The sequence below is a fragment of the Petromyzon marinus genome, chromosome 38 (genome assembly GCF_048934315.1).
Source record: "Petromyzon marinus isolate PM22_M1 ecotype Great Lakes invasive population chromosome 38, UKy_Petmar_22M1.pri1.0, whole genome shotgun sequence".
Classification (NCBI taxonomy): domain Eukaryota; kingdom Metazoa; phylum Chordata; class Hyperoartia; order Petromyzontiformes; family Petromyzontidae; genus Petromyzon; species Petromyzon marinus.
This window is the reverse complement of record NC_133704.1, coordinates 4,414,152-4,440,991: the sequence shown is the minus strand read 5'-3', so window position 1 is coordinate 4,440,991 and position 26,840 is coordinate 4,414,152. Positions and strand designations below refer to the sequence as shown.

Sequence of the window (26,840 nt, the reverse complement as noted above, 5' to 3'; positions counted from 1 at the left end):
GACCGCGGAGTTATTTGCGCACGCGACTGGACTCCGGGTTTCAGCGCCCCGAGCGCAAGTTCAGTTGATGAGTGGAAGTGCGAGAGGCAGGCTCACCCTGAGTAACCCGGGGACCCTGCACCTGGACCCATGGAACCCTGAACCTGGACCCAGGGAACCCTGCACCTGGACCCAGGGAACCCTGTCCGGGATTGAACTCTTCAGTTTGAGCCCTGCGAGCGGCTCGCGCCTGTAACCCAGCACGAAAGGGTTGGTGGATCACCGCACAGATTTTGTGAAACTTCCTTCACGTGCACGTCGAGGAGGGTGCCATACCCTGGCTCGCCAGTAGAAAGCGGTATGACAAGTGGACGAATCGCCATCTGGTTCCATCTGTACAGCATTTGCCTCCCTCGGTAATCGGCTGTAAAAAAAGAAAATCTTGCAATTAAAAACAACCTCAATGTAGCAGCGGCAGGACCCTCCTGAACAGTGTGACTCTCCTGGAAAAAAAAACGAAATGTCTTTAATTTACTTAAGAGGGCAACACAGGGTGTGTGGTTCTTCAAGAAGTGCAGTTGTATCTCAAGATGCCGGCGCGCACACAACACGTGCGTCTTGGTAGTAAGAGGAGAAGGGGCAAGGGGAGGTCTTGCGTTGACATTTGTGTTCATTTAGAGATGGCAAAGGATGAGGCCGGAGGACACCAATGTGAGATGGAGAGACGGAACTATCACACGCGCACACAGAGAGCGAGCGAGGGTAGAGAGAGAGACCGTCACGGGCCCTCGAGGGAGTGAGCAGAGGAGAGAGAATTTGAGCCAAAATCTGGCCAGGGAAACTTCTCTGCAGTGCACAGGAACGAGGGGAGGTAACTTCAAGTTGGGCAGCAGCAGCGACCTCCACTGAGCTCAGGTTGACCAAGAGGCCTTGCGATACGGTCAAGGACAGAGTTGGTGTTAGGGATAGGGTCCGGTGGGGAGCGGTAGTCTAGCGGTGAGTGCAATGGGTTACTGAACCCGGTGACCCGAGTTCGATTCCCGCTCACGGCCACCAAGATCAGTGACGATTATTTGAACTGGTCCTGGGCCTCCCCTAGGTCAACTCAACCTCAAATGAGTACCTGGTGCGATGTGTAAATATTGCCACTCGGAAGACAAAGGCGGCTGGGCCTGGTGCTGGCCACCTGCCCCCTCATGTGCCGTGCCGGCCTTCATAGGTGCTCGCTAACAGCACTTGCCCCAACAGTCTGTTAAGGCTATACGGGGGGATCGTTGTCTGTGTAGGTGTTAGGGATAGGGTTTGGGTTCAGGATAGAGTTAGGGATAACGTTAGGGTTGGTGTTAGGGACATGTTTGGTTATCGGGTTATTCCAAGTCTACTAAAATAAGGAGAGGGCAAAACGTGCTTTTATGTTATATATATTGTTTATAGAACGACAAAATATTGCTCCAGTAACACACGTGGTGCGGTCGAGTCGTACGTACAACATGCATTTGAAAAATCACGTGCGTTTTAATGCGAGCCGTTGCCGCGAGGGCGCGAGTGAGCCGGCGGCAGGAGGGATGATGAAGCCCTGCCAGTGTGGAGGAATTGGGGTCGCCCTCTCATTTTTCAACCTCAAACGCTTCCGTTTAAACCCTGAAACCCAAACACGTTTAGCTCTCCATACATTCACGCTTCATTAACGTGCAATTCACATTGAATTTTATAAATTTTATTTTTGTTTGGTAATTCCATTGCTTGAATTTCACGATCCACCATCACGTAACGGTATGCAATATTTTTTTTTATTTTGATTTACAAAAAAAATGTTAAATGAAATTTCCTTACTAATTAACGCTGTGAAACATTACCTGATGTGTTCTGGGTCGCCAAGAGACCAGCCTTAGGTTGGCACACACCCCGTAGCCACAGCAAGAGGTCGTATCCTGGAGGTGGTATGCCCAGAGCGTAAATATGTTTTTGGGTCGCCGACCCGGACAGAGCCGGCTGAAAAGAAGCCCTGAGCGGCACCGTGGAACCGGGCCACGCGCCGGACGGCGACGGGGATCGTCGCGGTGCGGTGTGCGCCAACGGAACGTGGCCTCGCCGCTTTCCGGCGTGGCTTGGAGTGGCTCCAGCGTGGCCCAGCGCAGTTTGGCGTTGGCTCGCTCTGGTTTGGGGTGGCGGCTCGCCCTGGTTTGGGGTGGTTCAATGTGGCTCGCCCTGGTTCGGCGTTGTTTGGCGTGGCTCGCCGTGGCACGGTTGCGCGGGGTGTGCGGAGACGGGTCGGGATCAGTTCAATCGGTCGCATCCGCCGCCGGCCGTGATGATGGTGAGGTTTCCGCGTGCGTTCTGGTCGGCTTCGATCGCTTCGAACAGCGACTTGAAATTCCCGACTCCGAAACCCTGGGGAGTGGAACACAGCACCCCCACACTGGCCATCAGCCTCACGGGGACTCGGACACTCACGCGGTCAGATCGGTAAAACATGGCTTCACCATAACACTCACCCAGACTCTAGCACTAAAATAACCCACACTCCAACCATAATCCTTGTACTTACAAAGACACCAACCCTAACTCTAACATTGACTGTAACCACTATACTCATCCCTAATGCTAATATTAACCCTGCCTGCACCTCTAACTCTTATAATAACTAATTCCAAACCCTATCATAGACATTAACATGAGTGCTGGTACAAAGGGCTATGCTATGGTCAGGGCTGGGGCTAGGGCCTAGGTTATGGTCAGGGCTGGTGGTAGGCCCTAGGCTATGGTCAGGGCTGGTGCTAGGGCCTAGGCTATGGTCAGGGCTGGGGCTAGGGCCTAGTTTATGGCTAGGGCTGGTGGTAGGGCCTAGGCTATGGTCAGGGCTGGTGCTAGGGTCTAGGCTATGGTCAGGGCTGGTGGTAGGGCCTAGGCTATGGTCAGGGCTGGTGGTAGGGTCTAAGGCTATGGTCAGGGCTGGTGGTAGGGCCTAGTTTATGGCTAGGGCTGCTGCTGGGCCGAGAGTGTGGCCGGCGTTGGCGTTAACCAGGATGTAATTTCTCACTTGATATATTACGCCACGCCACTAGGCTGGCTTGGAGTAGGGATTGTTGACGTAAGGCACTACCACTCAAGTACACGGTTACGCTTATCGATTACAATCCTATATTACTGTACCCTATATTTCTACAATCTACAAACGGGTTAATGCAAATTAGATGCATGGATTTATCGTTGTCATCAATCTGCTTGTGATCTTCACTAAAATAGGCCGAGATGAGTGTGGCGTGTCAGAAATTATTATTAGCATTGCACGTGGTTACCCAGGCAAGCCTCACTGAGTTCCTAATTTTTAAGTATTGGAATGTTTTGGCCAATACAAGTTGCAATGTATGTTGTTTCTTTAACTATGGGAGGAAACCAGAGAACCCGGAGGAAACCCATACAGAACAGGGGGAGAACACAACAGACTCCACACAGAAAGAGCGCCCGAGTCGGCAATCGAACCCAGGAACTTTTTACCGCCGCCGAAAATTATTATTGGAGCGGTGCGTTAAGCGCCGGCGTTGGGTTTAGGGTGAGCACCTGGTGGTTGTGGCGCTGAATGACCTCCAGGAAGAGCGTTGGGCGGTCCTGCATGGGCTTGCTGAAGATTTGCAGCAGGTATCCCTTGTCGTCGAAATCCACAAGGATTTTCAGCTCCTGCCACACGGGGTGGGGGCCCAACCGCGATTTTCACTCCCCATCGTTTGCCACCGTCATCGCCACCGTCATTGCCACCGTCATCGTCATCACCGTTGTCATTAGTACATGGAGCATTTCTGCCATTCTCAAACTGCTAGGCTATCACAAATGTAGATGGTAGTGCTGTGGCTGCTGTGTTTCACATACCCAAGTCTGCAGTCGTTATGCAGTTAAATGTAAAAATTTGCACTCTTTGATTCTACCGAATAGAACCAAAGAGTATGGATCCTTGCAGTCACGAAAGCTTCAAATCTAGAATTGTAAAAATTTGGTCAAAAATTTGTCCGGCACACAATCGCCCACTTTTTTTTTTTGCAAATGACGTCATGGAATCTTTAACGTCCACTGTGAGTGAAGCATAGTGAGCACGTGTGTGCAAGAGTGAGCGGGCGTGAATGAGTGGGCAAGCGTGAGTGAGTGAGTGAACAAGTGAGTGAGTGAGCATGTGACCGAGTGTGCAAGTGAACGGGCATATTGAGTGAGCAGGCGTGTGAACGTGCAAGCGAGCATGAGCACGAGCGGGCAGGCGGGCGTGCGAGTGAGCACGAGTGAGTGAGCGGGAGGGACTCGCACCCGCAGCTTGTCGAGGTCCTCGACAACCTTGATCTTCGCGCACGCGAGCTTCTCATACAACAGATCGTAGTACGTGTCTGGCACCGACATGAACTCCATGCCACGTTCCTTCAGGTTGACGATCTGTGGCGACGCCGCCACCACAACAAACACGGTCACCACCACCACTGGTCACCAACGCCAACACCATAACCACACCACAGTCACCACCACCACCACCACGACGATCAGCACCGCTGCCGACTTTCACGACCATCACCGCAATTATCACCACGATCGCCACCACAAACTCAATCACCGCCACCACCATCACTTCCACAAACTCAATCGCCACTACCGGTGGTGAGTGGACTCGTGTGGGGCGAGTGGTGGACTCGTGCAGAGGTGAGGGTGGAGGTGAGTGGTGGACTCACGTAGAGGTGAGGGTGGAGGTGAGTGGTGGACTCGTGCAGAGGTGAGGGTGGAGGTGAGTGGTGGACTCACGTAGAGGTGAGGGTGAGTGGTGGACTCGTGTAGAGGTGAGGGTGGAGGTGAGTGGTGGACTCGTGTAGAGGTGAGTGGTGGACTCACGTAGAGGTGGAGGTGAGGGTGAGTGGTGGACTCGTGTAGAGGTGAGGGTGGAGGTGAGTGGTGGACTCGTGTAGAGGTGAGAGTGGAGGTGAGTGGTGGACTCGTGCAGAGGTGAGTGGTGGAGATGAGTGGTCGACTCGCGTGGAGGCAAGGGACGAGCGCCGAGGGACTCGTGGATGCTCACCGACGTGATGATGTCGGAGCTGTTGAGGGCGATGTGCTGCACGCCGGCGCCTCCGTTGTAGTCGACATACTCCTGCGGGTCAAGCGCCGTCGACGCGGGTCAAGCGGCACGACAGCCTCACGCAGGACACGGAGACGCGGAGACACGGAGACACGGAGACGCGGAGACGCGGAGACACGAAGATGCGGAGACACGGAGACGCGGAGACACAGAGACGCGGAGACACGGAGACGTGGAGACACAGAGACACGGAGACGAGGAGACGCGGAGATGCGGAGACACGGAGACGCGGAGACACAGAGACGCGGAGACACGGAGACGCGGAGACACAGAGACACGGAGACACGGAGACGCGGAGACACAGAGACACCGAGACGCGGAGACGTGGAGACGCGGAGACATGGAGACGAGGAGACGCGGAGATGCGGAGACACAGAGATGCGGAGACGCGGAGACACGGAGACACGGAGACGCGGAGATGCGGAGACGCGGAGACGCGGAGACACGGAGACACGGAGACACGGAGACGCGGAGACACGGAGACACGGAGACACGGAGACACGGAGACGCGGAGACGCGGAGACGCGGAGACACGGAGACGCGGAGACGCGGAGACACGGAGACGCGCGGGACAGCGCACGATAGACGAGACGCGTTGGTACCGACGAAATGGCGCTGATACAGGACGGACAAGGCCGTTGTCTGGCGAGGCAGGCAGTACCGGCGGGACGGACAGCAACGCACACGGTACAGGCAGGCGAGAGGCACGCTGCGGACCAGTCGCACGGTACAGGCAGGCGAGAGGCACGCTGCGGACCAGTCCCACGGTACGGGCAGGCGAGAGACACGCTGCGGACCAGTCGCACGGTACGGGCAGGCGAGAGACACGCTGCGGACCAGTCCCACGGTACAGGCAGGCGAGAGGCACGCTGCGGACCAGTCCCACGGTACGGGCAGGCGAGAGGCACGCTGCGGACCAGTCCCACGGTACGGGCAGGTGGACGCGCCACCAAACACGGCAGGTGAGAACGCGTTCACCTACCCCAGATCACGGCGAATCGTTCAACAATCTCGGGGGGGGGGGGGGGGGGCCTTGGAGAGGGGGAATTCGTTCCGGGCCGACTCGGAGGCACGCACCTGGATCTGGGACTTGCGCTTGGAGATGGCGGGCTCGTTGATCGGCATCTTGATGGTCTCCTCGTAGTTGGAGACGACGATGGAGCGCAGCGAGCTGTACTCCGTGTGGATCTGCTTGTCGTCCACCGACCAGAACCGATGGAACAGCAGGTTCCGGTGGTACCTGTGGTGGCGGGGGAGGGGGCCCGGGGCGGTGGAGGGGGGTCACGACACGGGACTGAGCACGCGGCTCGCACGCTCAGTCCCCACTACTGTGGGGGGACGGGTAGGGTCAAGGGGGAGGGTAGGGGTGAGGGGGTAGGGTCAGGGGTGAGGGGTAGGGTCAGGGGTGAGGGGTAGGGTCAGGGGTGAGGGGTAGGGTCAGGGGTGAGGGGTAGGGTCAGGGGTGAGGGGGTAGGGTCAGGGGTGAGGGGTAGGGTCAGGGGTGAGGGGTAGGGTCAGGGGTGAGGGGGTAGGGTGAGGGGTAGGGTCAGGGGTGAGGTGTAGGGTCAGGGGTGAGGGGTAGGGTCAGGGGTGAGGGGTAGGGTCAGGGTAGGGGTAAGGATGAGGGTTGGGAATCGGGTTAGGGGTAGAGTTAGGGGCTAGTGTGTGATTTAGGGCTATGGTAAGGGGTAGCAGTATGAATGGGGATTTGTATGAGGGTTGAACTAGGGTTACGGTTGGACTGGGGTTAGTGCTAAGGCTATGGCCTGCGTTAGAGCGAGGCTTGGGGTTTGTGTTCGGTGGTCTGGGGTTCGCGCGTGTGACAGGTGTGTGGGATAAGTCTGTGGTGACGGTGAGATTTAGGATCTGGTTTGGGATGTGTCCAGCCACAGGCAGGGTTCGGGCTACGGTGAGCGTGAGTACTTGGTGTGGTGTTCTGGTAGTTCTCTGGTTTTGGGTTATATACACAGGGTGCTTCTAATTTGTTTTAACACTTCCCAGAATTTGCATCGACACCACGTGACATGTGCTGCTGCCTCCGGGCTCAGGAGAACACCTGGAGAAGATTCCAAGCACGCGTTGACATCGATGGCGAACAAGTGGAGACTCTTTGAATCCATTAACATCGCATTTGTTATCATGTTACAATGTATTGTCCGTTCTTTTTCCATTAAAAACGACAGTCCCATATAAGTGCGGAAAATTTTTTTAAGCACCCTGTGTATATATACACACCGATATTGTACAGGTGGAGGTGAGGGTTAGGGATAGGCTTAGGTGTGTAGCTGGGGATTAGTTTAGGGATAGGTTCGAGTCGTGGCTATTCCCATCCTCACCACTCGACCACGGACTCCATGTTATTCTCGGGCATGTTTCCCACGATGTGGTCGATGAATTTCAGGTGACACTGAGGCCTGGGGGGGCGGGGCGGGGGGCACGGCATCGGCATCATCATCATCATCACCATCACCACCCTCGACTCGAGATCATCATTTCTCTCAACTCCAGTCCTCGTGACCCACGCACAGTCTGCTCACAATCTCCGATGCATCGCGAGCGGCGGCGGGGGTGGAGTTTCTACTCGGCCGTTCCTCGTGTGTCACGGGGGCTGGGAGCCAGGGCGGAGTGCGAGACGAGCAGACGGGCGCGAACCCCATCAGCATCGCTGCCCCCTGAGTTATTGAATGGCCCGACGCAGAATAACTGCTTCTCGTGCATACTTTGTTGTCCTTCCCTGCACGTACAATTAGCTCGGTTGGCTACGTACGGTGCGAAAGAAGCTCAACGCATTCAGAAGATCCCCGGATTCGATTCTCCGCCCTGAAGCTTCTGGGCCACAGGCCCTGAGCAGCATCATCTACTGCACCAACCATGGCAGCTGTAGCAGCAGCAGCAGCAGCAGATGCAGTTACCTGATGATGATGATGATGACGACGGTGATGATTATTGTGTTTTAGTGTCAAGTTTAAATCTCTCCGATCAGTGTGCGGTGACTGTGGTCACCACCCAGAACAGAACCATGGGAACTACAACTTACGACGCCAGTGCCCGAGTCACAAAACGGAATGGGGGGAGGCATCGGCACAGCGATGCGGCACTCCGCCACTACCGACTCGGCGCTCATCCGGCTCAAGCGCCTCGAAGTAAAGTCGCGGCTGTTGCTCTCCACCAACATCAGCCACACGAATAAGCCAGATCTTATTTTATATGTGCAGAGGCGCCTCGGCTCAAGGTGCTTTGGGTATTCTTAGCTCTTTCGGTAAAGTCACGTTGAAGGGAAACAATAAAATAATACAATATATAAAAAATATTGTTTTATATTTATATATATTTTATTATTTTCTTGTTTCCCTTCAACGTGACTTTACCGAAAGAGCTAAGAATATGAATTACTGCAGTCACGAAAGCTTTAAATCAAAATTTGTGCTTTGGGTAGTTTAAAAGCGGACGCAAAAGTAGAGTGATTTAGATGGCAAGGGCAGTGCAAGGGCCGGTAAACTTCTTTCGCACCATACATAGCCGACCGTGCTAATCGGAGGTGCCGGGGGAAGCACAACAAAGGAAAGGGAGGTTGAGGAGGGGGTTTCCCCCACGGCCCCCACCCCATCCCATCCACGGCGCCCCGACTCACAGTGTGGGCAGCATGGGGTCCCGGATGAGGGGAGCTCGGAACCCCGGGAGGAAGAGCCCCTTGTAGGCGCTCCTCTCCACCAGGGTGTGCGTCGTGTCCCCGTACTGCACACACACACACACACACGCGAGGCGGCACGGGCGAGTTCTTCTGTCCGTACGTACGTCCGTCCGGGAATGAAACTTCCCACGGCTCGTCCCTCCTCGCCGCGCCCGATCATCGGCATCTTCATCAGCGGTGATCTATCCGCTGCTGGATGAAGGCCTCCCCCATGCTGTCGCCATGCGTACATTTTTGGTCTGTGTTGTGGTGGTTGCTCAGCGCGGCCCAATAACACGGTCACGTGGTAGAATAATAATAATAATCACAATTCATAATTATATTATTTCGCGCCATTATTTAGGGGCCGTCCATAAATGACGTCACGCTATGTTGACGATTTTTGACCCCCCCCCCCCTTCGTCACACGACGTCACAAAAGGTCAGACCCCCCCCCCTCAAGTATGACGTCACAAAGCTCTGCCCCCCCCCTCCCCAATTTTTTAAAATAAAACATGCTTCAAATCGCTTTAAACTATTGTCATTGTAGTGCGTATTTAATGTGGCGCTGCACTCTGATGTTGTAGGAGAAAACATTTATATAAAAAAAATCAATTAAATTAAGTAGAACGTGTTTATATTTATTTAAAGTTGCGCATGTTGATGTGACGTCAAATTTCTCAAACCCCCCCACCCCCTTCGTCATGCATTGTCACAAATGTCTGACCCCCCCCCCCCCGAGGTGCGTGACGTCATTTATGTACGGCCCTTATGCAAATTGCATCTGGCATCACTGTAAGTCATTATCACGGGTAACAAGTTTCCGCACACGGAGGCGTGTGGGAAGCCACAGACAAGCGCTGGGGAAAGGCGGCCAGGACCGCCGTCGCCGCCCACAGGTGCCCAAGCTCTGCAGTCCTCTGCTGGGAATGTCCGTGGCCAAATTGACGATTCCGTCCGCTCACCGTCTGCAGCACGGCGAACTTCACCGTGCCGAACTCGTCCTCCTCCACCCACGGCTCCTTGACGATGTGGGCGCCTCGCTCCCGCGCTACCTGTGTGTGCATGCCGTGTGTGTGTGCGCGTGTGTGTGTGTGCATGCGTGTGTGTGTGCATGCGTGTGTGTGTGTGTGCATGCGTGTGTGTGTGCGCGTGTGTGCATGCGTGTGTGTGTGTGCGTGTGTGCGTGCGTGTGCGCGTGCGTGTGTTTGTGCCATGCCGTGTGGATGCGGGGGGAAAAGGAGTGGGGTAGGGGGGAGCGTGGTGGTTATGGGGAGACAGCGCGGCTCCTTCTCCTCTGCTGCCCCCCCCCCACCAACAGTCTGAAACTCCTCCCTCCTTTTTCCCCTGGTTCAAGTCCAGGCCCAACATTTTGCCTCTTCTCTGCCCAGTGACCGGCTGCTTCTCTCTAAAAGTAACGTGCCCACTCAATTCCGTAAAATCTTTTGCCTTGTAGGAGCCACGGCCGTGCAATTTTCCCGTCTCGGCCACCTCCCTCCCCGTGTCCTATCCCTGCCCCTTGCGCCTCCCACCCGCTGCTGCATCTCTCCGTCTTGGGTCTCCCGCCCCTCTCCTCGCCTCCCTCCCCATGCGGCCGCTGAGAGGCTTTTTTGGAGGGACCCGGGGACACCTGCCAGATGAGGCCCCCATTTTCTCAGCACCCCCCCCCCACTCAGATTTGAGGCCTCAGGGAAACTGCCCACCTGCCCCCCCCCCACCCCTCGATTATGTGTGTATGTACATTGAACTTATTTCACGCCCTACGTAGCCAACCGCGCTAATTGGAGGTGCGGGGGAAGGACAGCAAGCTAAATACAAAAAAGCAGTTCTAAAGAGGTAAGTTTTCAGTCTCGATTTAAAAGCGCATAGCTCCAACGGCTTCCTAATATCGGAGGTGAGAGCGTTACAGACGGCCGCGGAGGCGCATGTGAAAGCGCGCGACGCGGTGATCGTCTTTGTTCGATGGCCAGCCAAAAGCCGCCGCTGCTGCGAGGATAACCGGAGAGGTCTCTCCGGCCTCCCTCGCCACGTCTCCCGTCTCCCTCCGTCCCCTCCCTCTCTCCGCCGTCTCTCTGTCCCCGCGGCCTCTCCCCCCTGCTCCTCGTCACCTGCACCAGGGCGTCGCAGTCCTCCACCGTGAAGGCCACGTCCTTCACCGCGTCGCCGTGCTTCTCCGCGAATGCGCCCATCTCTGTGGGGACGGGGACGCACGACGGCCCGCGTCACCCCACGTCGTCCCGCGTCGCCCGTCCTCGTGTCCCCATGTCCTTGCCTCCCGTGTCCCCACGTCCCTCTGCGTGGCTCCGTGTTGCTATACCCCTGTGTCTATTATCTCGTGTCTTCCGTTTCCCGTGTTCCCATCTCTCTGCGTCCGCTTGTCCCAGGTGACCCCGTGACCCCGTGTCCCCGTGACCTCATGACCCCGCAGTGAATGCGATGCAGAGTGGAGACCAACGCAGGCACCGACCCTTATTGCCAGGGTTGAGCGCCGACTGGAAGACGAAGATGATCTGCAGGGATCAAGACCGACATCGTCAAGGAGATGATGACAATGATGACATTTGAGGTGTGTTCGATGGCGGAGGTGTAGTGGTGGTAGTCGCGTGATATTGGTGGTGTTGTGTTATCTCAGTACGTGTGATATGTTAACCGCAAGGTATGAATCTCACTGTTTCAATCTCATCGTGTGAATCTCACTGTTAATATCAGTGTGTCAGTCTCACTGTGTTGATCTCATCGCCGTGTGAATCTCAATCTGTCAATCTCACCGTGTTCATCTCACTGTGTTAGTCTCGGTGTGTTAGTAATGTCGGTGCGGTTAACAATATCGGTGTGTTAGTAATGTCGGTGCGGTTAACAATATCGGTGTGTTAGTAATGTCGGTGCGGTTAACAATATCGGTGTGTTAGTAATGTCGGTGCGGTTAACAATATCGGTGTGTTAGTAATGTCGGTGGGGTTAACAATATCGGTGTGTTAGTAATGTCGGTGCGGTTAACAATATCGGTGTGTTAACAATCACCTTGTCTTGCCGCACCACATGCGACACAACCTCGCGGCTTCCCGTCTCCAGGCCGCGGTAAGCCAGCTCCTCGCAGCCCAGGCGCGTGCAGTAGAACGTGGCCGCCTGTGCAGAGGTCAAGGGTCAAGGTCAGGGAACATCAGGGGGTGAAGCATGGGAGGGGGTGGAGGTTGATGGTGGACTCAGAACATCCACCCCCGATAACAGTGGCTCACTTATTATCGTCCGCATTGCGTAACCCAGGCAGCGCGGCATCGCCGCTCAACCCAATGCTCCACTCGACCACGCTCCACCCTGCTCAACCACGCTCCACCCTGCTCAACCACGTTCCACCCTGCTCAACCACGCTCCACTCAACCTCGCTCACGATGCCACGGGGCCCAATACAGGTGCGCCAGGTATGGGCATGGGTAGGGGGTATTCGGTACGGAACGTGAGTATAGGGCGTAGGTGAGGGCATGGGTAGGGCATGTCCATGTGGCATGGGTACTGTATAGGATGTTGGTCAGGGCATGGATACGATACGTGTGGTGGGCAGTGCCGGATTATCCTAGTAGCAAAAGTAGCTACACATGTAGCTACGGGCCCCGCACTTTCAAGGGCCCCGCGCTAAATCCTTTCAAGCTATCAATTCCGTTTCAGTGATTCTGCACTTGCTCTATTACTATAGTACTATACGGCCTTCAACTTTTACGAACGACTGGGTGTTTAAGCTTGATTTGAAGCTTTCGTGACTGCAGGAATCCATACTCTTTGGTTTTTGTCTTGCTGTGGTTGTCCCACCTGATGACGATTGCTTGCGTTGCAATCGAAACGTCGTGATCTATTATTTTTCTACCCACGTGACTTTACCGAAAGAACCAAATAGCATGTGTGTTTAAGGTTAGCGATTTGTCGTATTTGGCTGTATAGCAAATGAAAAAATACAATTGCTTTACTATGCAACTAAAAAATTAGTGTTTTAATTTTTTTGCGTGTTTTTATTTTATTAATGGCCCCTTTATAACATATGCTACAGGCCCCGCACGAGCTTAATCCGGCACTGGTGGCGGGGTATGTACATTGTGGTTATAGCGCACGGGTTTGGGACACGTCTATGGGGCGAGGGGCGGGGCCAGTGTGCGGGGGGCATGTGTAGGTCAAGTAAAGTGGGGGGGGGCACGTGGGGGGTCGTTGCGCGGCCCCTGCGAGTCGGCGGCGGTTGCTTCATCGCCCGCGGATCTGGGATCGGTCGCTGTGTTTGTGAGCGATCCGCCCCTCGCGCACGACCAATCGAGACCACGGCCGGACCACCACCCCCCCACCACCCCCCCACCACCACTTGGCTCCCACCCATCGGGGAGGGGGAACTCACGCCTCCCCCAGACGCTACCCCCCCCCCCCCCACAGCGCACATCGGTTAGGAATTAACTCGGACCAGGGGGGCGGTGGGGGGCAATGCATTGGGACCTCAAATCTGCCACGGGAACAAACAGCGGGCGGAGAGTGGACGCGAGTAGGCCCTCCGAGTAAGGGGATCGCCTCGATTTCCCGTTTGTTTGTTTGGGGGGGGGGGGAGCGCGGTGGCGGATTAATTTCCACAATCGTCATAATGGGATCGGGACGAATCGCTCGCCAAGTGATGGTGACATGAGATGCGGCGATTGTAAACGTGGTTTGGTGGTGGTGGTGATGGTGATGCTGCCACGTATGATATTAATTCTTAAAATGCATTGATTGTTCAACATTCATCGATGTTCATTCTTAAAATTTTCCGCGCACAACCACATGGGGTGAGAATCCATTCCCGGTCACGGCTAACATTTCGTGACGAGCGCCATACCTTGCCGGCTACCGGATCCCTCCCGATCACCTTCGCAAAGCCGCACTGATGACCAGCGCGGTGAAGTATGGTCAAACAAGCCGCATGACCGACACTTTGTGGATGCCTTCGTGTAGCAGTGGATTGACAACGTTGATTGGGAATAATAATTATTATTATTATTACTGGGGACGTGGAGGAGACGTGACGGATGATCCCCGGTGTAAGAGAGCCCGGACCTGTTCTCCCAGGAGGTCGTGCGTGGGCTTATTTAGCACACAAAAAAACCCGCAACGGAGTTCCCGACGCTGACCTGGAGCCACAAACCCGTGCAGGTGGTGAAGAGTGGTCGTGGTGGGGGTGTCTGATATTCCTCTTGTGTGTGCCGTGACTGCGTGGTGAGGGCCTCGGGAGTGGAGGCGCGGTGGTCAGCAGTACGCTGCGCTACGAACCGAGTTCAATTCCCGCTCACGGCCGACTCCGGTGATGATTATCTGAACCGGTCTTGGGCGCCTTCCCCTAGATCGACTCGGCCTCAAATGAGTACCTGGTGCGGTGTGTAAACATCGCCACTGGGGAGACAAAGGCGGCCGGGCGTGGTACTGGCCACCCACCCCTTGTGCCGTGCCGACCTTCAAGGGTGCTCGCTAACAGCACTTTCCCCAACAGTCTGCGAAGGCTACACGGGAAGGGGGATGTTTGGTGAATGCCTGACATGGCCTATGTCTGCTGCTGCTGCTTCTGCTGTTGTCCACCGCGTCTGCTGTGTCTGTCCAACTCGTCCCCACTCCGCCCACCCCTGGACACCACTGTGTACCACATTCCTACACTAATTACGCCCCGCGTCACCCGCCAAGGAACCCCACACCCACCCACTCATCCTCCCACCCACCCTCCCACTCACCCACCCACCCACCCTCCCTCCCACTCACCCACCCTCCCTCCCACTCACCCTCCCTCCCACTCACCCACCCACCCACTCACCCTCCCACCCACCCACCCTCGCACTCACCCACACGCCCACCCACTCACCCACCCACCCTCCCACTCACCCACCCTCCCACTCACCCACCCACCCTCCCTCCCACTCACCCACCCACCCACTCACCCTCTCACTCACCCACCCACCTTCTCACTCACCCACCCACCCACCTTCCCACTCACCCACTCACCCTCCCACTCACCCACCCACTCACCCTCCCACCCACCCTCCCACTCATCCACCCACGCTCCCACTCACCCACCCACTCACCCTCCCAATGAACGATAACAACATGAGCAAGCAGGGAATCCTCCTGCTTCAGATGTCTGTCCCTCCACCACAACAACTATACAGAGGGAGGAGTGCATCATTATCAGCTGCGTTGGGTCAGCACAAAACGCGAAACTCTGGGCTAGTTTTGCAAACAGCTTGTCGTCAGCAGCAGTCAGGCAGTTCTTGAATAATTGATGGACAACTCCCAGATACCTGCAGGCAAGGCCCCTCTCTGTTCGATATGTGTCCTGGTTCGTACAATTAATACCACAACACAATAATCAGCATCGTTGATAATGTAAACGAAAAATGAATTGTTTTATCTGAATGGGCTATCGTCATCCTCGACTATCTTCAATCCACTACTGAATGAAGCTCCTCACCCGCCCGCCCGTCCGCCTGAGTGTCTCTATCCCTGACGATTCGACGATACCACAATCCATCTCGCTCCAACACGTGAGTGAGTTTCAAGTCAATGTTGTCGAACCAGATGTGGGGGTGGAGTAGGTGAGTGAGTGAGTGAATGGGGTGGGGGGGGTTGCATGAGTGTGCTGTTGTGATCGACAGTGTGCTGAGTGAACGGTGTGAATGTGAACGGTGCACACGGGATGCGCGTGCATTTGGGCTCTGAACTGGCTTTGCATAGAGCACGCGTGTGAACGGATGGGTGGACGAATGCGTGAATTAACGAGTGCATTCAGAAGTAAATAAGCGAATACGTTGCTGAATAAATGGGTGAACGAGTACTAGACGGGTGAAAGAATGAGTGGAGTCGCGAGCTGTGGTAGTGCTGGATCGTGATTGGTGGGCGCGTGACACGCCCCTCCACGCCTCACCTGCTTGGCGTTTCCCACCCATAGCCTCACGTGGTCAAAGCTCAGGTATTTCCCACGCGCGTGCTGCGGGGCAAGGGAGGGAGGTGAGATGGGGGGAGAGTGTCAGTAGGAGATGGGGAGAGAGGTATGACTCGGGGAGCGAGAACGTTGGGGAAGAGAGGGGAGGAGGATGCGTGGAGAGAGATGGAGATGCATTGGAGTTGGAGCTGGTGGTGGGGGAGAGGGGGAGGTGGGGGGGGTGAAAGAGGTGGAGGAAAGAGACGGTAGTGATGGAGGAAGATGAGGTGGGAGCTGGGTTCACACGCTGCTCCGCTCAGCATCCTCGGGAGTGAGTGGGACTGCGTGAAGCTCATTGAGCCAGGCCAAGGCGTCCCGGGCAGCAGTACGTGATTATCGTAGTAGCAAAAGTAGCTACATATGCTGCGGGCCCCGCACTTTCAAGTGCCCCGCGCTAAATGCACTTGCTCTATCACTATAGTACTATACCGCCTTCAACTTTTATGAACGACTGGGTGTTTAAGGTTAGCGATTTGTCGTATTATCTGGCTGTATAGCTAAAACGAACAAAAATACAATTACTTTACTATGCAAGGGAAAAAAATGTGTGTGTTTTAATATTTATGGGGTTTAAAAAAAAACATATTTAGGGCCCCTTTTTAACACGTGCTACAGGGCCCCCGCACGAGCTTAATCCGGCACAGCGCCAGGGGACCTGTGACAGCAGGTGGAGGGAGACCTCGCGGTGCTACATCGCGCCGCGTCGTCTCCCGTTAGGGAGTGGCTCTCGTGGGCCCCGGCGGGAGGGAGAGGGCATCACGAACCCAAACCGTGCGCTCCACTCTTACCTTCTCGCCTTTTTCCGTGTAGGTGGTCTGCAGGGAGAGACGCGAAAGTCTTCATTGATGGTGAGACAGGCAAACAGGAGCGAATGGGATTATAAGGCTCAGATGTCTTGTGACCCCTCCAATTTATTGACCCCCTAATTTTTTTTCCGTTTGCTTATTCATTTATGTTTTCACACCCATTGGTATACAAAAAGTATTACGTTTTAGAGAATGGAATTGGTGGGGGGGGGGGTCACAAGACATCTGGACCATTCTGTACAAGCGTTCTTAACGTCTTCACTTGCTCCTCCACTATCTGCCTGCATGACTGATGCACTTGAGAGGCGTGTTTTTTTGTTGCACGTTTAGTGTACATCCCAAGGAACAACCGACCGCGTTTCTTGTTTACAATCCGAGTAAAGCGTCCGAGAAGGACGTCCACCAACGATGAAAATCAGCTCGCGTGCAGTTGACTGGCTGAATTATTACACCGCAAGTTTGGGAACGCCTCCATCCAGCAGTGGATTAACCAAGGGTGACGATGATGAGGTTTGTGTGTGTATACAAGTATATGGGGAGCACAGGTGGTGATTTACCAGCAGCTAGCCTGCCACGCTTCACGTGACGACTTCAAAGTGCACCTAGCCTGGCACGAGCGCCGTGGTGGCATCACCGCCACTGAAAAGCGAATGGTTGTTGTTGTATACCGCGTGGTGTATGTTGCCCCAACAGTCTAGCAGGGTTGGTGGTGGTGGTGATGCATACAGCTGCCTCGTTAGCGCAGTAGGTAGCGCGTCAGTCTCATAATCTGAAGGTCGTGAGTTCGATCCTCACACGGGGCACGCGGTTATTTATTTTTTAATTATGATTTTGTTAACAAAAACTCTGAAAAAAGCCGTAAACTATTTTAAATTCCTCCCGCTTCCTTATGAACGTGCTTGTTTTAGTTGAGAGCGGTGGCCGAAGCCGGACACCTGAATTCGATGTCCCCGGTCACGGCCAACCTAAGTGGCGAGTGATATTCGTCAACAACACCGTGGCATTGAAAGGAACAAAAAAAACATAACGGGCGACGTTTCAGGAAATGGCCCTTCTCACGACGACTGTGTTCTCCAGGTGGAGGGTTCTGCCAGCTATGCATACAGTCTATATTCCAATTAGTATTTATTCGACAGGTTTTTTTTGTCATTTAAAAATTGGATCGTGACGCCGGTGCACACGCAATGATGGCACACTCTTGCGAACAACGTCACGGGATCTTTTTTACGACCACCACACCGCAGTATTTATCGGGGCGGCCGCTGGAATTCGAATTGTGAACTTCTGCAGTAACAGCAGCAGCAGCAACAGCAACAAGCGGTTCGATCCCGAACCCTGTTGCCTGCTGTATATTTGGAGTTTGCGGTGTCTCTTTCTGTCATCATCATCATCATCACGGTGGCTCGGAGATGTTAACTACCTCGCCTGGTGTCCAGGAGGTCGTAGGTTCGATTCCTACCCTGACGCCTGCTGCTGTATATTTGGCGTTTGCGTGTCTCTCTCTCTCTCCCCATGTTCTCGTGTGTTTTTCTCCGGGTCCTCCCGTTTTTCCATCCACATTTAGAATCAACATGACGCGTTTAGAGTATTTTGCTGCTATAAATGTCCACGTGATAAACCCACTTCGTTGAGCTATCATTTGTGATATCCAGGTCGCTTCTGAAAAAAGAGCTATACTGTATAGCTCAGTGTTAAAATAAAAAAATAAACTAGTTTAGTTTTAGTTTACACACGCAGGGCAAGAGGTAAAATTCAAAGTGTCTACCAAGTGCCTCATCATCTCGTTGCAGGACCCAACGAAGTTTTGATCTCCCGCCCTGAACCTCATGGACTATCAACCCCTGAACCGCATAATCCACTGCACACACATCACAGCGGATGCGGATACCTAATGATGATTATGATGCACAAATGAAAAATGTTAAAGCTCTCCTCTGGTCAGTGTGCGGAGAAAGTGGCCACCACCTAGAAACACAACCACGGGACGTCTAACGTGGATTCAAACGCATCCTCTTACAGCAGTATTATTCACGAATGTGTTGAGTTCATCATACACGCGCAGTGGAGGTGTTGCTTGATTACACACATACACGTGTGTGTGTGTGTGGCACAGTATATACGTGTTGGCTTAATAACGATTTAAATAAACAACAGTTAGTAGAATTCCACAAAGCGCCGTTTGCACATTCAGGATGCAGGAATTAAGAATTACCTTCCATTGTCCCGGCCGCTTTTGTCTCTAAAACGCCTCATTCATATTCACAGAACTATACCCGTTCCTTCCCAGAGGATCTAATCATGCGCAACACTTCCCCACTCGCTGAACCAGTTATCCACACACACACATTGAGAAACACTCAATTCAACGACAGTCACAGACGTTATTGGATCCACCTGACGTGCGGGGATATGAACGGCAGATGGGCAAGCCTAATAACGGAGCTACAGCCAAGGAGGGACGATGCAACGATGTCGAGCGGACGTCCACCAAAGTTTCGGATAGTTAGAAAGGAAGGAAGGAAATCAGCTCGCGTGCAGGAGACTGCGTGGATTATCACACCGCGACGGCTTGGGGAGGCCTCCCCTTCATCCAGCAGTGGATTGACCAAGCCTCATGCTGATGATGAGCTGTGTGTGTAGATATATATATGAGGAGCACAGGTGGTGCATCTGCCAGTCATCTCAGGTCAGCCAAGCCATGGCACCTGGGTCTATCCCCGCGATTTATCAGAAGCTCGCCTTCCACGCTTCACGTGACGACTTAAAAGTGCACCTAGCCTGGTACGAGCGCCGTGGTGGCGTCACCGCCACTGAAAAGCGAATGGTTGTTGTTGTTTACTGCGTGGTGTATGTTGCCCCAAACAGTCTAGCAGAGTTGGTGGTGGTGCGTGCAGCTGCCTCGTTAGCGCAGTAGGTAGCGCGTCAGTCTCATAATCTGAAGGTCGTGAGTTCGATCCTCACACGGGGCACGCGGTTACATTTTTTAAAAGAATTGTTGTCAATAAAAACGCTGAACCAAAGCAGTAAACTCTTTAAATTAGTCTCCTGCTTCCTCTTCTTCCGAGAGTGCTTATTTTAGCTGGGTTCGAATCCCCAGTCACGGCCAACATCAGTGGCGAGTGATGTAACCACTGAATATTTTGGTGATGCTGCTGCTACTGCATTGAGTTGCCAGTGGTATACAAACAACAAACTCAACGCATTCGTTAAAAAAAACAGTGGCCTTACATTAAAACATGAGTCGACGTTTCGGAAAATGGCCCTCCACGACACATAAATAATCCTCATGATTTGAATCTCTTTGAAGAAAGTCTTTCATTAAATAATCTCTCCGAGGGGAATCCAGAGGATATCTCAAAAGGGGTCCTCTTTCTCTCGTGAAAAAGTCTCTCACTCTCTCAAAGGGGTCTCTCTAAGGAGAATCCAGGGGTCTTTCTGAGGGGTGTCTACAAAGGGGGTCTCTCTGAAGAAGATATTTCTGAGTGGTTCTACAAAGGGGTTTTCTCTCAAGGAGATATTGCTGAGGGGTTCTACAAAGGGGGGGGGGTCTACAAAGGGGGTCTCTCTCAAGGAGATCTGAGGGAGTCTACAAAGGGGGTCTTCCCTCAATAAGATCTTTCTGAGAGGAGCGGTTCTCTCTAGAGCAGGGGGATCGGCAACCAAAATCACTTTTTTTTCGAATTCGATAAAAAACTAAAAATGTCACAATCGGCAATGCACTGTGGTGGTGAATACGAGACGGTGGTGGGTCCTTAATAAACATTGTCACGGAGCCAGTGTACTTGAAGAGCAGCATGCGGCTCTCTCTCTCCCCATCTCTCTCTCTCCCCATCTTTCTCTCTCTCCCCATCTCTCTCTTTCCCCATCTCTCTCTCTCCCCATCTCTCTCTCCCCCCATCTCTCTCTCTCCCCATCTCTCTCTCTCTCAAGGGTGGCGGTCTCTCTCTCCCCATCCTCTCTCTCCCCATCTCTCTCTCCCCATCTGTCTCTCAAGGGTGGCGGTCTCTCTCAGTCCTCTCACCATGTCGCTGCTGGCGGTGTCGCAGGTTGGAGCGGAGCCGTGGGTCGAACCGGATCGAGTCTGGGTGGCTCTGTCGGGTGGAGTCGCGGGTTATAAAGCCCGAGAGCGACTCCCACCCCCCTCAACCCCTCCCTTTTGACCCCCCGCGGTGCCCAGAGTCCCCGTGGTGCCGAACTCTCCCCGCGCTCCCCATTGGCCGAGCACTCTCCCACCCACCCCACACACACCCTGCACCCCGCACCCCGCACCCCGCACCCACCCTGCACCCCACACCCGACCCTGCACCCCACACCCACCCCACACCCACCCTGCACCCCGCTCCCACCCTGCACCCACCCTGCACCCACCCTGCACCCACCCTGCACCCACCCCGCACCCACCCCGCACCCACCCTGCACCCACCCCGCACCCACCCTGCACCCACCCCGCACCCATCCTGCACCCACCCCGCACCCACCCCGCACCCACCCCGCACCCACCCCCGCACCGGTTGCGATTCCTGGCCACGGCTGGCGTCAGTGGCGAGCGCGATATCTGAACCGGTGCTGGGTGTCCTCTTCACCAATCCAAACCGACCAGCGTGGTGAAGTATGGTCGAACAACCCACGTGACCAGCACCCTCCATGCAGGACTCCATGTACATGATTTACTTCCTACGTACATCTGTCGCTAGGAATGATGCCATGGGCGAGCAAACTAGACTCGCAATCCAGAATTCGCCGATTCGACTCCATTCCCCGGCGCGGCAGTCGAAACACTGGGGCGAGTTTCTTAAATGCCTCCGTCGCCTCAATGCGCCCAACGGGAGAAAAACCATGGGTTTTCACCAATTTACTCGATCGGCAGACCCGTCTGTTGTGGAGTAAATGTGTGGCCGACTGCCACGTCTTCCAAGAAGTCTGGCCACCGTGGAATATCCGGGCTAAGGCACCCCGTTAGGAAGGGGGGCTCTCTGGCCTTCCCTCTGGTGGACGCCCTTCCACCAGCAGTGGCGTCAGCGAGCAATTGCAGGGCTGCGCCTCGACCCTCAGCTCGACCGGGACTGCTCTCAACGCCGATGGGCACAACCGATAAAGCATTGGATACACGACACGACGAAAGTTATAAAGACACTTTATTGAGAAGTACACAGCAAGGCACACGATCAACACCACACACACACACACAATCACTACCACCCTCCACATTACACAGCACTTACATTACACAGCGACACAATCCTCGACTCGTGTGACACTGCGAGCACGCGCCATGACCCACAGGATGAAAGTTCATTCGCAAAGAGAGAGACCCGAGGGGAAAGAGTCGCATTGGGAGAGGGCGACAGGGGGAGAGAGAGGGAACGGAGCCTGTAGCTCGGCGCACTCCGAGCAACATGACTGAGCATGAGTCCCGGCGCAGCGACATAGGTGGGGTTAAAGTTAGGGGTGATGGGGTAGTACTCGTGGCTGGTTTGGCTAATTGGTTAAAGCTAGGGATAGGGGGCTAGAACTCATGACTGGTTGGTTAGCGCAAGTGGTAGGGGGAGGTTTAATGAGAGGGATAATTGCTGCTTGGCTAGTTGGCTATTATTATTCGGGTTAGTACAAGTCGTTGATTGACTAGTTTGGGAGAGTCGGTGGTAGGGGGCTAATCCTCGTGGCTGATTGGCTTCACCCTTCAACACTCTCCTCCGCTCGTCGTTTCGAGCGCTCTCAGAGCAGGGCCGAGAAGGCGGCAGAGCACCGCAGCAGCCCGTTCAGCGCCATCGTCACCTGGTCGTCACTATCGGCGTCGCCACTGTCCGAACAGTCCTCCCTGCCAATGATCAACTTTGCCAGATCAATAACCGATTTTCATCCTGACCGGATCAATAACACGAGGATCACCCTGCGTCTGTGTGTATGTGTGTAGGTCGACGGTCGTCGCCGTCGTACGGAGTGGCACCCACCAAGGGAATGTGGAGTCCGTACAACTGGTTCAGAACCGCCAAAGGCGCACCCGGCCCCATCCGACCGCGAACGCACTCGCGCCCCGAGCGCGGAGATTTCGCCCGTTGCGTTATCATCAGCAAGACGGCAGCCTCCGACATCGCCACGTTACATCGAGGCACGCCGGCAGACGGATATTAACTTCAACTCGCAAGTTGATTTATTGATTGATTGATTTATTGATCGATAAGTGCACATTTTTTTAAAAAATGAAATAAAACGTTGAGGTCGTAGCCGCGGGGACCACTGCCGGTCGGCGATCGGCGAGGCTGACGCAAGCCGGCGCTAGCACGTCGCGTCGCGTGCCACGCACAGCGAGAGGATCACGGCGTCGATAACCACACGGCAGTGGTTCTACAAGCCTGGCGTGCAATCATATCAGTCTCTCTGTCAGCCCAAAGACAAAGATCCCCCGTGTCGCCCTTAACATACTTTCTCGGGACAAGTGCTGTTTTGACGAGTAGCACCTACGAATGCCTGGCATGGTACACGAGCAGGGGTGGGGGCGTGGCTAGCACCATGCCCGGGTCGACCTAGGAAAGGCGCAGGACCGGTCCAGATAATCAACACAAACCGCACGCTTACCAATGAATGCTACCACGCCAACCTCTCTTTGGAGGAATGTCGGTTCCAGTGGGACGCCGAGCCTGCCGCTGACAAAGAGGAGCGTCGGCAAATGGCCGTCCGACCAGGGGGCCGCCCCCAATTGCGAGTTTCGTCTCGCGAGCAAAACCCTTCCCGCCGACCGACAGACCGAACTCCAGAAGTTGCCAAAAAAAGAACACGAGGCCCCCGGAAAACCAAAAAGGGGGAGGGGGTATTCGGATTCTCATTTTGACGAAACCGTCAACAAAACCGCACTTTGGCCGACTTTCCCGTGCCGCCACTGTTGGCAATGGAGACGTCGGCGCGTTTTTCGCAACAATTTTTTTTTTTTTATCCGACAAAAGTGAAATCCCGCCGAAAACGATGAGAATCTGGCCCACACGATGCGCTCGGGGATTGCTGCACGGCCGGAGCGGGGCTGCGAGAGGTTCTCGTGACGAGGACCAAAATCGGCATTAAGTAACCGCCATGGGGTCGGATCACCGCCGGGGGTACGCTCCACCGCCATCGACGGCTCACAAAGCAAGGAGCGTGCGGCGGAAAACCTCGTGGCTTCGCGCCATCCCGGCGGCGGCGGCGGTGGCGGCGGCGAGCGATCAATCGTAAACCGCGTCGCAATTTCCCCCCAACGCGCGCGCCGCGGATCACGTCCGATGCACGAGTGGAAACGTGCTTGACGGGACGACCCGTACCACGGTCGCGGTGAACATCCAACAATGACACGCGGCGCAAACAGTCGGGGTCCAGTACATCCACACTCGAGCGGGATGACGAAGACGGGATTGTGCTTGACACAGGACGTCTGAACTCCCAACCAGCGTTTAGGTATTTGTCGTGACGGCTAATTTTCATCTGCCCGTGGCAAGCAGTGGGCAACTGAGAGCACCGAGAGCTGCTCGCGTCCCGCGCACACACACACACACGTATGTACTCGGATGAATGTGCGCGCACACACACATGCGTGCATGTACACACAAAGATCCCCCGTATAGCCTTAACAGGCTGTTGGGGCAAGTGCTGTTAGCGAGCACCTATGAAGGCCGGAACGGCACACGAGGGGCGGCCAGCAACCACGCCCGGCAGCCTTTGTCTCCCCAGTGGCGATGTTTATCCAACGCTGCACCAGGTACTCATTTGAGGCCGAGTCGACCTAGGGGAGGCCCAGCATCGGTTCAGATAATCGTCACTTGTGTCGGCCGCGAGCGGGAATCGAACCGGGGGTCGCCAGGTTCGTAGCGCAGCAGCGCGCTGACCACTACGCTTACGCTCCCCACAATGTACACACAGACACACTCTCCTTTCGGAGCGCACACATTCCTGAACAATGCACGAGCACAGAGGCCAGTCTGCCGCGCGAGAGATTGTGGTGTGGCCAACACCACGGCCCGGCCACATTCGTTTCTGCCCCCTCGTGCTGATAGTCTCCATACACCGCACTTGGTACTAATTTATGGTCGAGTCGACCTAGGGGGGAGCCCCGGGGACTGCTTTAGATAATCCTCACCGGTGTTGGCCGTGAGCGGTAATCAAATAATCAAATGTGGGGTCGCCGGGTTCGTAGCGCAGCGATCAAACTGCAGCGCCACTGCTCTCCCACCGCGTGTGCCACACACGCGCGCCCCAGTGCCACACACGCGCGCCCCAGTGCCACACACGCGCGCCCCAGTGCCACACACGCGCGCCCCAGTGCCACACACGCGCGCCCCAGTGCCACACACGCGCGCCCCAGTGCCACACACGCGCGCCCCAGTGCCTCACACGCGCGCCCCAGTGCCACACACGCGCGCCCTAGTGCCACACACGCGCGCCCCAGTGCCACACACGCGCGCCCCAGTGCCTCACACGCGCGCCCCAGTGCCTCACACGCGCGCCCCAGTGCCTCACACGCGCGCCCCAGTGCCTTGTAACGCACAAACACGCGCATGTACACTTACTCAGGATCCACACAGGAATGTATGCGCACACACACACACAGGCACTCAACTCATGCGTGCATCTTTTAAAAGGTGGAACCGTCAGTAAACTGCAGCAGTTAAAGTTAAAATATAACAACAATGCTCACCTTAATTACACAGTAAAAACTCACTTATGATTTACAGGGCAAATGCACGGAGACAATTACCCCCCTGCCCACCCTCCCCCCCACCCTCAACGTCCCCCCCCCCCCCCACCTACGCTCCTTCCCTCCCTCCTCCATCCCCAAGCTGTCAGTCCGAGCGCACATCGAACACAGCAGCCCGGCCTTGCTGCCGGCACCACAGGTGTGGTGGCCACGCTCACCAACCATGAGGTGCCAGGCGCGTTTCGATTCTCCGCACCCTCATTGCACATCGACGAACCCGGGGGGGGGGGGGGGGGGGTCGTGGTTTAAGGAGTAAATGACGGTCCGTACGGGGTGGGGGGCCCCTGGGACGCGAGAGCGCAGGAAAGGGGAAGCAAAAGCTGTCAGCGTCCACACCCCCACCCACCGCCTCATAAAACACAACAAGAAACATTCTCGAGTCCCAGTAAAACATCCGTTGAGCTCCGTCTCGCGATTGCAAAAGCACTCGCACGGTTGCCCCCCGTGCGGGGTGGAGGGGACGAATATCCCAGGGAGGCAATGCGGACCCGCCAACTTCACCTCCTCCACTCTCACCGCCGACGCAGGCCTCAGTTCCCTGTGAGAAACGGAGGAAGGGAAGGTTCAGGAGGTCATCGCGCGGGCAGCGGAGACGTCACAGAGGTTCGCGGTTCGAATCCGGCAGGCCGCCCTGGTTACCACAGCGGTGGGCACGAACCGTTAAATACATAGGACGTGGGTCTGCTCCAAGATCACGGTCCTGGGCCTTCCCTTAGGTTGACTCGGGACTTCAATCCCGAGAAGCCGGTGCGGTAAGTAAACATCAACGCCGGGGGGACGAAGACGGGCGGGTGCTTCGCCGGCCGCGTGCACTGCCCCGGCCCTCCTCACGTGCGCTCGCCAACGGCGCTCGCGCCCGACGGCCTGCGAGGGCTACGCGGGGGACCTTTGTCTGGTGCGTGTCCAATTACCGTCTCCTCCCTGCGCCAAGGTGCCGGCCAGCTCGTAGTGCTTCTTCCGGAGCTCGCCCAGCCGCATGCGCTCCTTTTCCAGCAGATTCTCCAGCTCCAGCACCTTGACCTGCACACGGAGAGAGAGAGAGCCTCGTGACGCATACGGACGCTCCCACACACGGGTGGGTGCACGCACGCACGTACACCCCCCCGACCCCCCGACCCCCCTACGTGAAGCACACGATTTGTGCAAACATGGACGCACATGGGTGGAACACAGACACACGTACAGTCCCCCCTCTACGTACACACCTGGTCTTGAACAAACATCTCTCGCGCACACACACACACACAATCACACAATCACACAGCAGTACCTGGCAGTTCATTTCTCGAAGCTTTGCTTGCGTCAGGGTCATGGTCATATCCTTAAAGTTCATAGCTCCTGCAGAAGTATCGCAAAAACGGGCGATCATTAAGCGGCGTCGCACCACCGAGGTATGCTGCGACCTGTATCACGCCACGTCACGCCGCGCCGCGTCACACCGCACTTCTCACCGGACTCCTCGATCTGCGACATCCCGGTCTTGGTGGAGGCGACGACGCGGGCCGTGGCCTCGTTGACCCCGCGCGACGCGTGCTGCAGGCGTGCCAGCTTGCCGCTGTTCCTCTCGGCCTTCACCTGCGGGAGGAGGG

The 26,840-nt window shown here is 55.4% G+C and overlaps 2 protein-coding genes and 2 non-coding genes across 4 annotated transcripts in view; 2 read left to right on the top strand and 2 right to left on the bottom strand.

Annotated features, from left to right (window-relative positions):
- Positions 1-1,917: 1,917 nt before the first annotated feature.
- On the bottom strand, positions 1,918-20,663 carry HPD (4-hydroxyphenylpyruvate dioxygenase). The gene is made up of 14 exons (XM_032967499.2): positions 20,554-20,663; positions 16,515-16,541; positions 15,670-15,732; positions 11,778-11,882; positions 11,224-11,266; positions 10,865-10,947; positions 9,722-9,811; positions 8,718-8,821; positions 7,423-7,500; positions 6,164-6,326; positions 5,027-5,098; positions 4,273-4,395; positions 3,541-3,657; positions 1,918-2,370 (listed from the first exon to the last, which is right to left on the bottom strand). Exons 1-14 carry the CDS (start codon positions 20,554-20,556, stop codon positions 2,257-2,259), a joined length of 1,185 nt encoding a protein of 394 aa, XP_032823390.1. The 5' UTR covers positions 20,557-20,663; the 3' UTR covers positions 1,918-2,256.
- On the top strand, positions 17,263-17,335 carry TRNAM-CAU (transfer RNA methionine (anticodon CAU)). The gene has a single exon. It is a non-coding gene; the product is annotated as a tRNA-Met (tRNA).
- TRNAM-CAU (transfer RNA methionine (anticodon CAU)) lies at positions 19,429-19,501 on the top strand. Its single transcript has one exon. It is a non-coding gene; the product is annotated as a tRNA-Met (tRNA).
- Positions 20,664-25,294: 4,631 nt separating the features above from the next.
- Positions 25,295-26,840, bottom strand: part of LOC116950063 (huntingtin-interacting protein 1-related protein-like) — a 43,220-nt gene continuing 41,674 nt past the window's right edge. The window contains exons 29-32 of the mRNA XM_032967479.2: positions 26,703-26,826; positions 26,522-26,589; positions 26,163-26,271; positions 25,295-25,789 (exon numbers count right to left, since the gene is read on the bottom strand). Coding sequence (XP_032823370.2) covers positions 25,782-25,789; positions 26,163-26,271; positions 26,522-26,589; positions 26,703-26,826 — 309 coding nt within the window. The 3' untranslated portion in view covers positions 25,295-25,781. The remainder of the gene's footprint in view (positions 25,790-26,162; positions 26,272-26,521; positions 26,590-26,702; positions 26,827-26,840) is intronic.

Coding starts and splice junctions, on each gene's coding strand:
- HPD (XM_032967499.2), bottom strand. Junction 15,733..16,514: donor ACACGGAAAAAGGCGAGAAG/GTAAGAGTGGAG, acceptor CTTGCCCCGCAG/CACGCGCGTGGGAAATACCT. Junction 8,822..9,721: donor AGTTCGCCGTGCTGCAGACG/GTGAGCGGACGG, acceptor GTGTGTGTGCAG/TACGGGGACACGACGCACAC.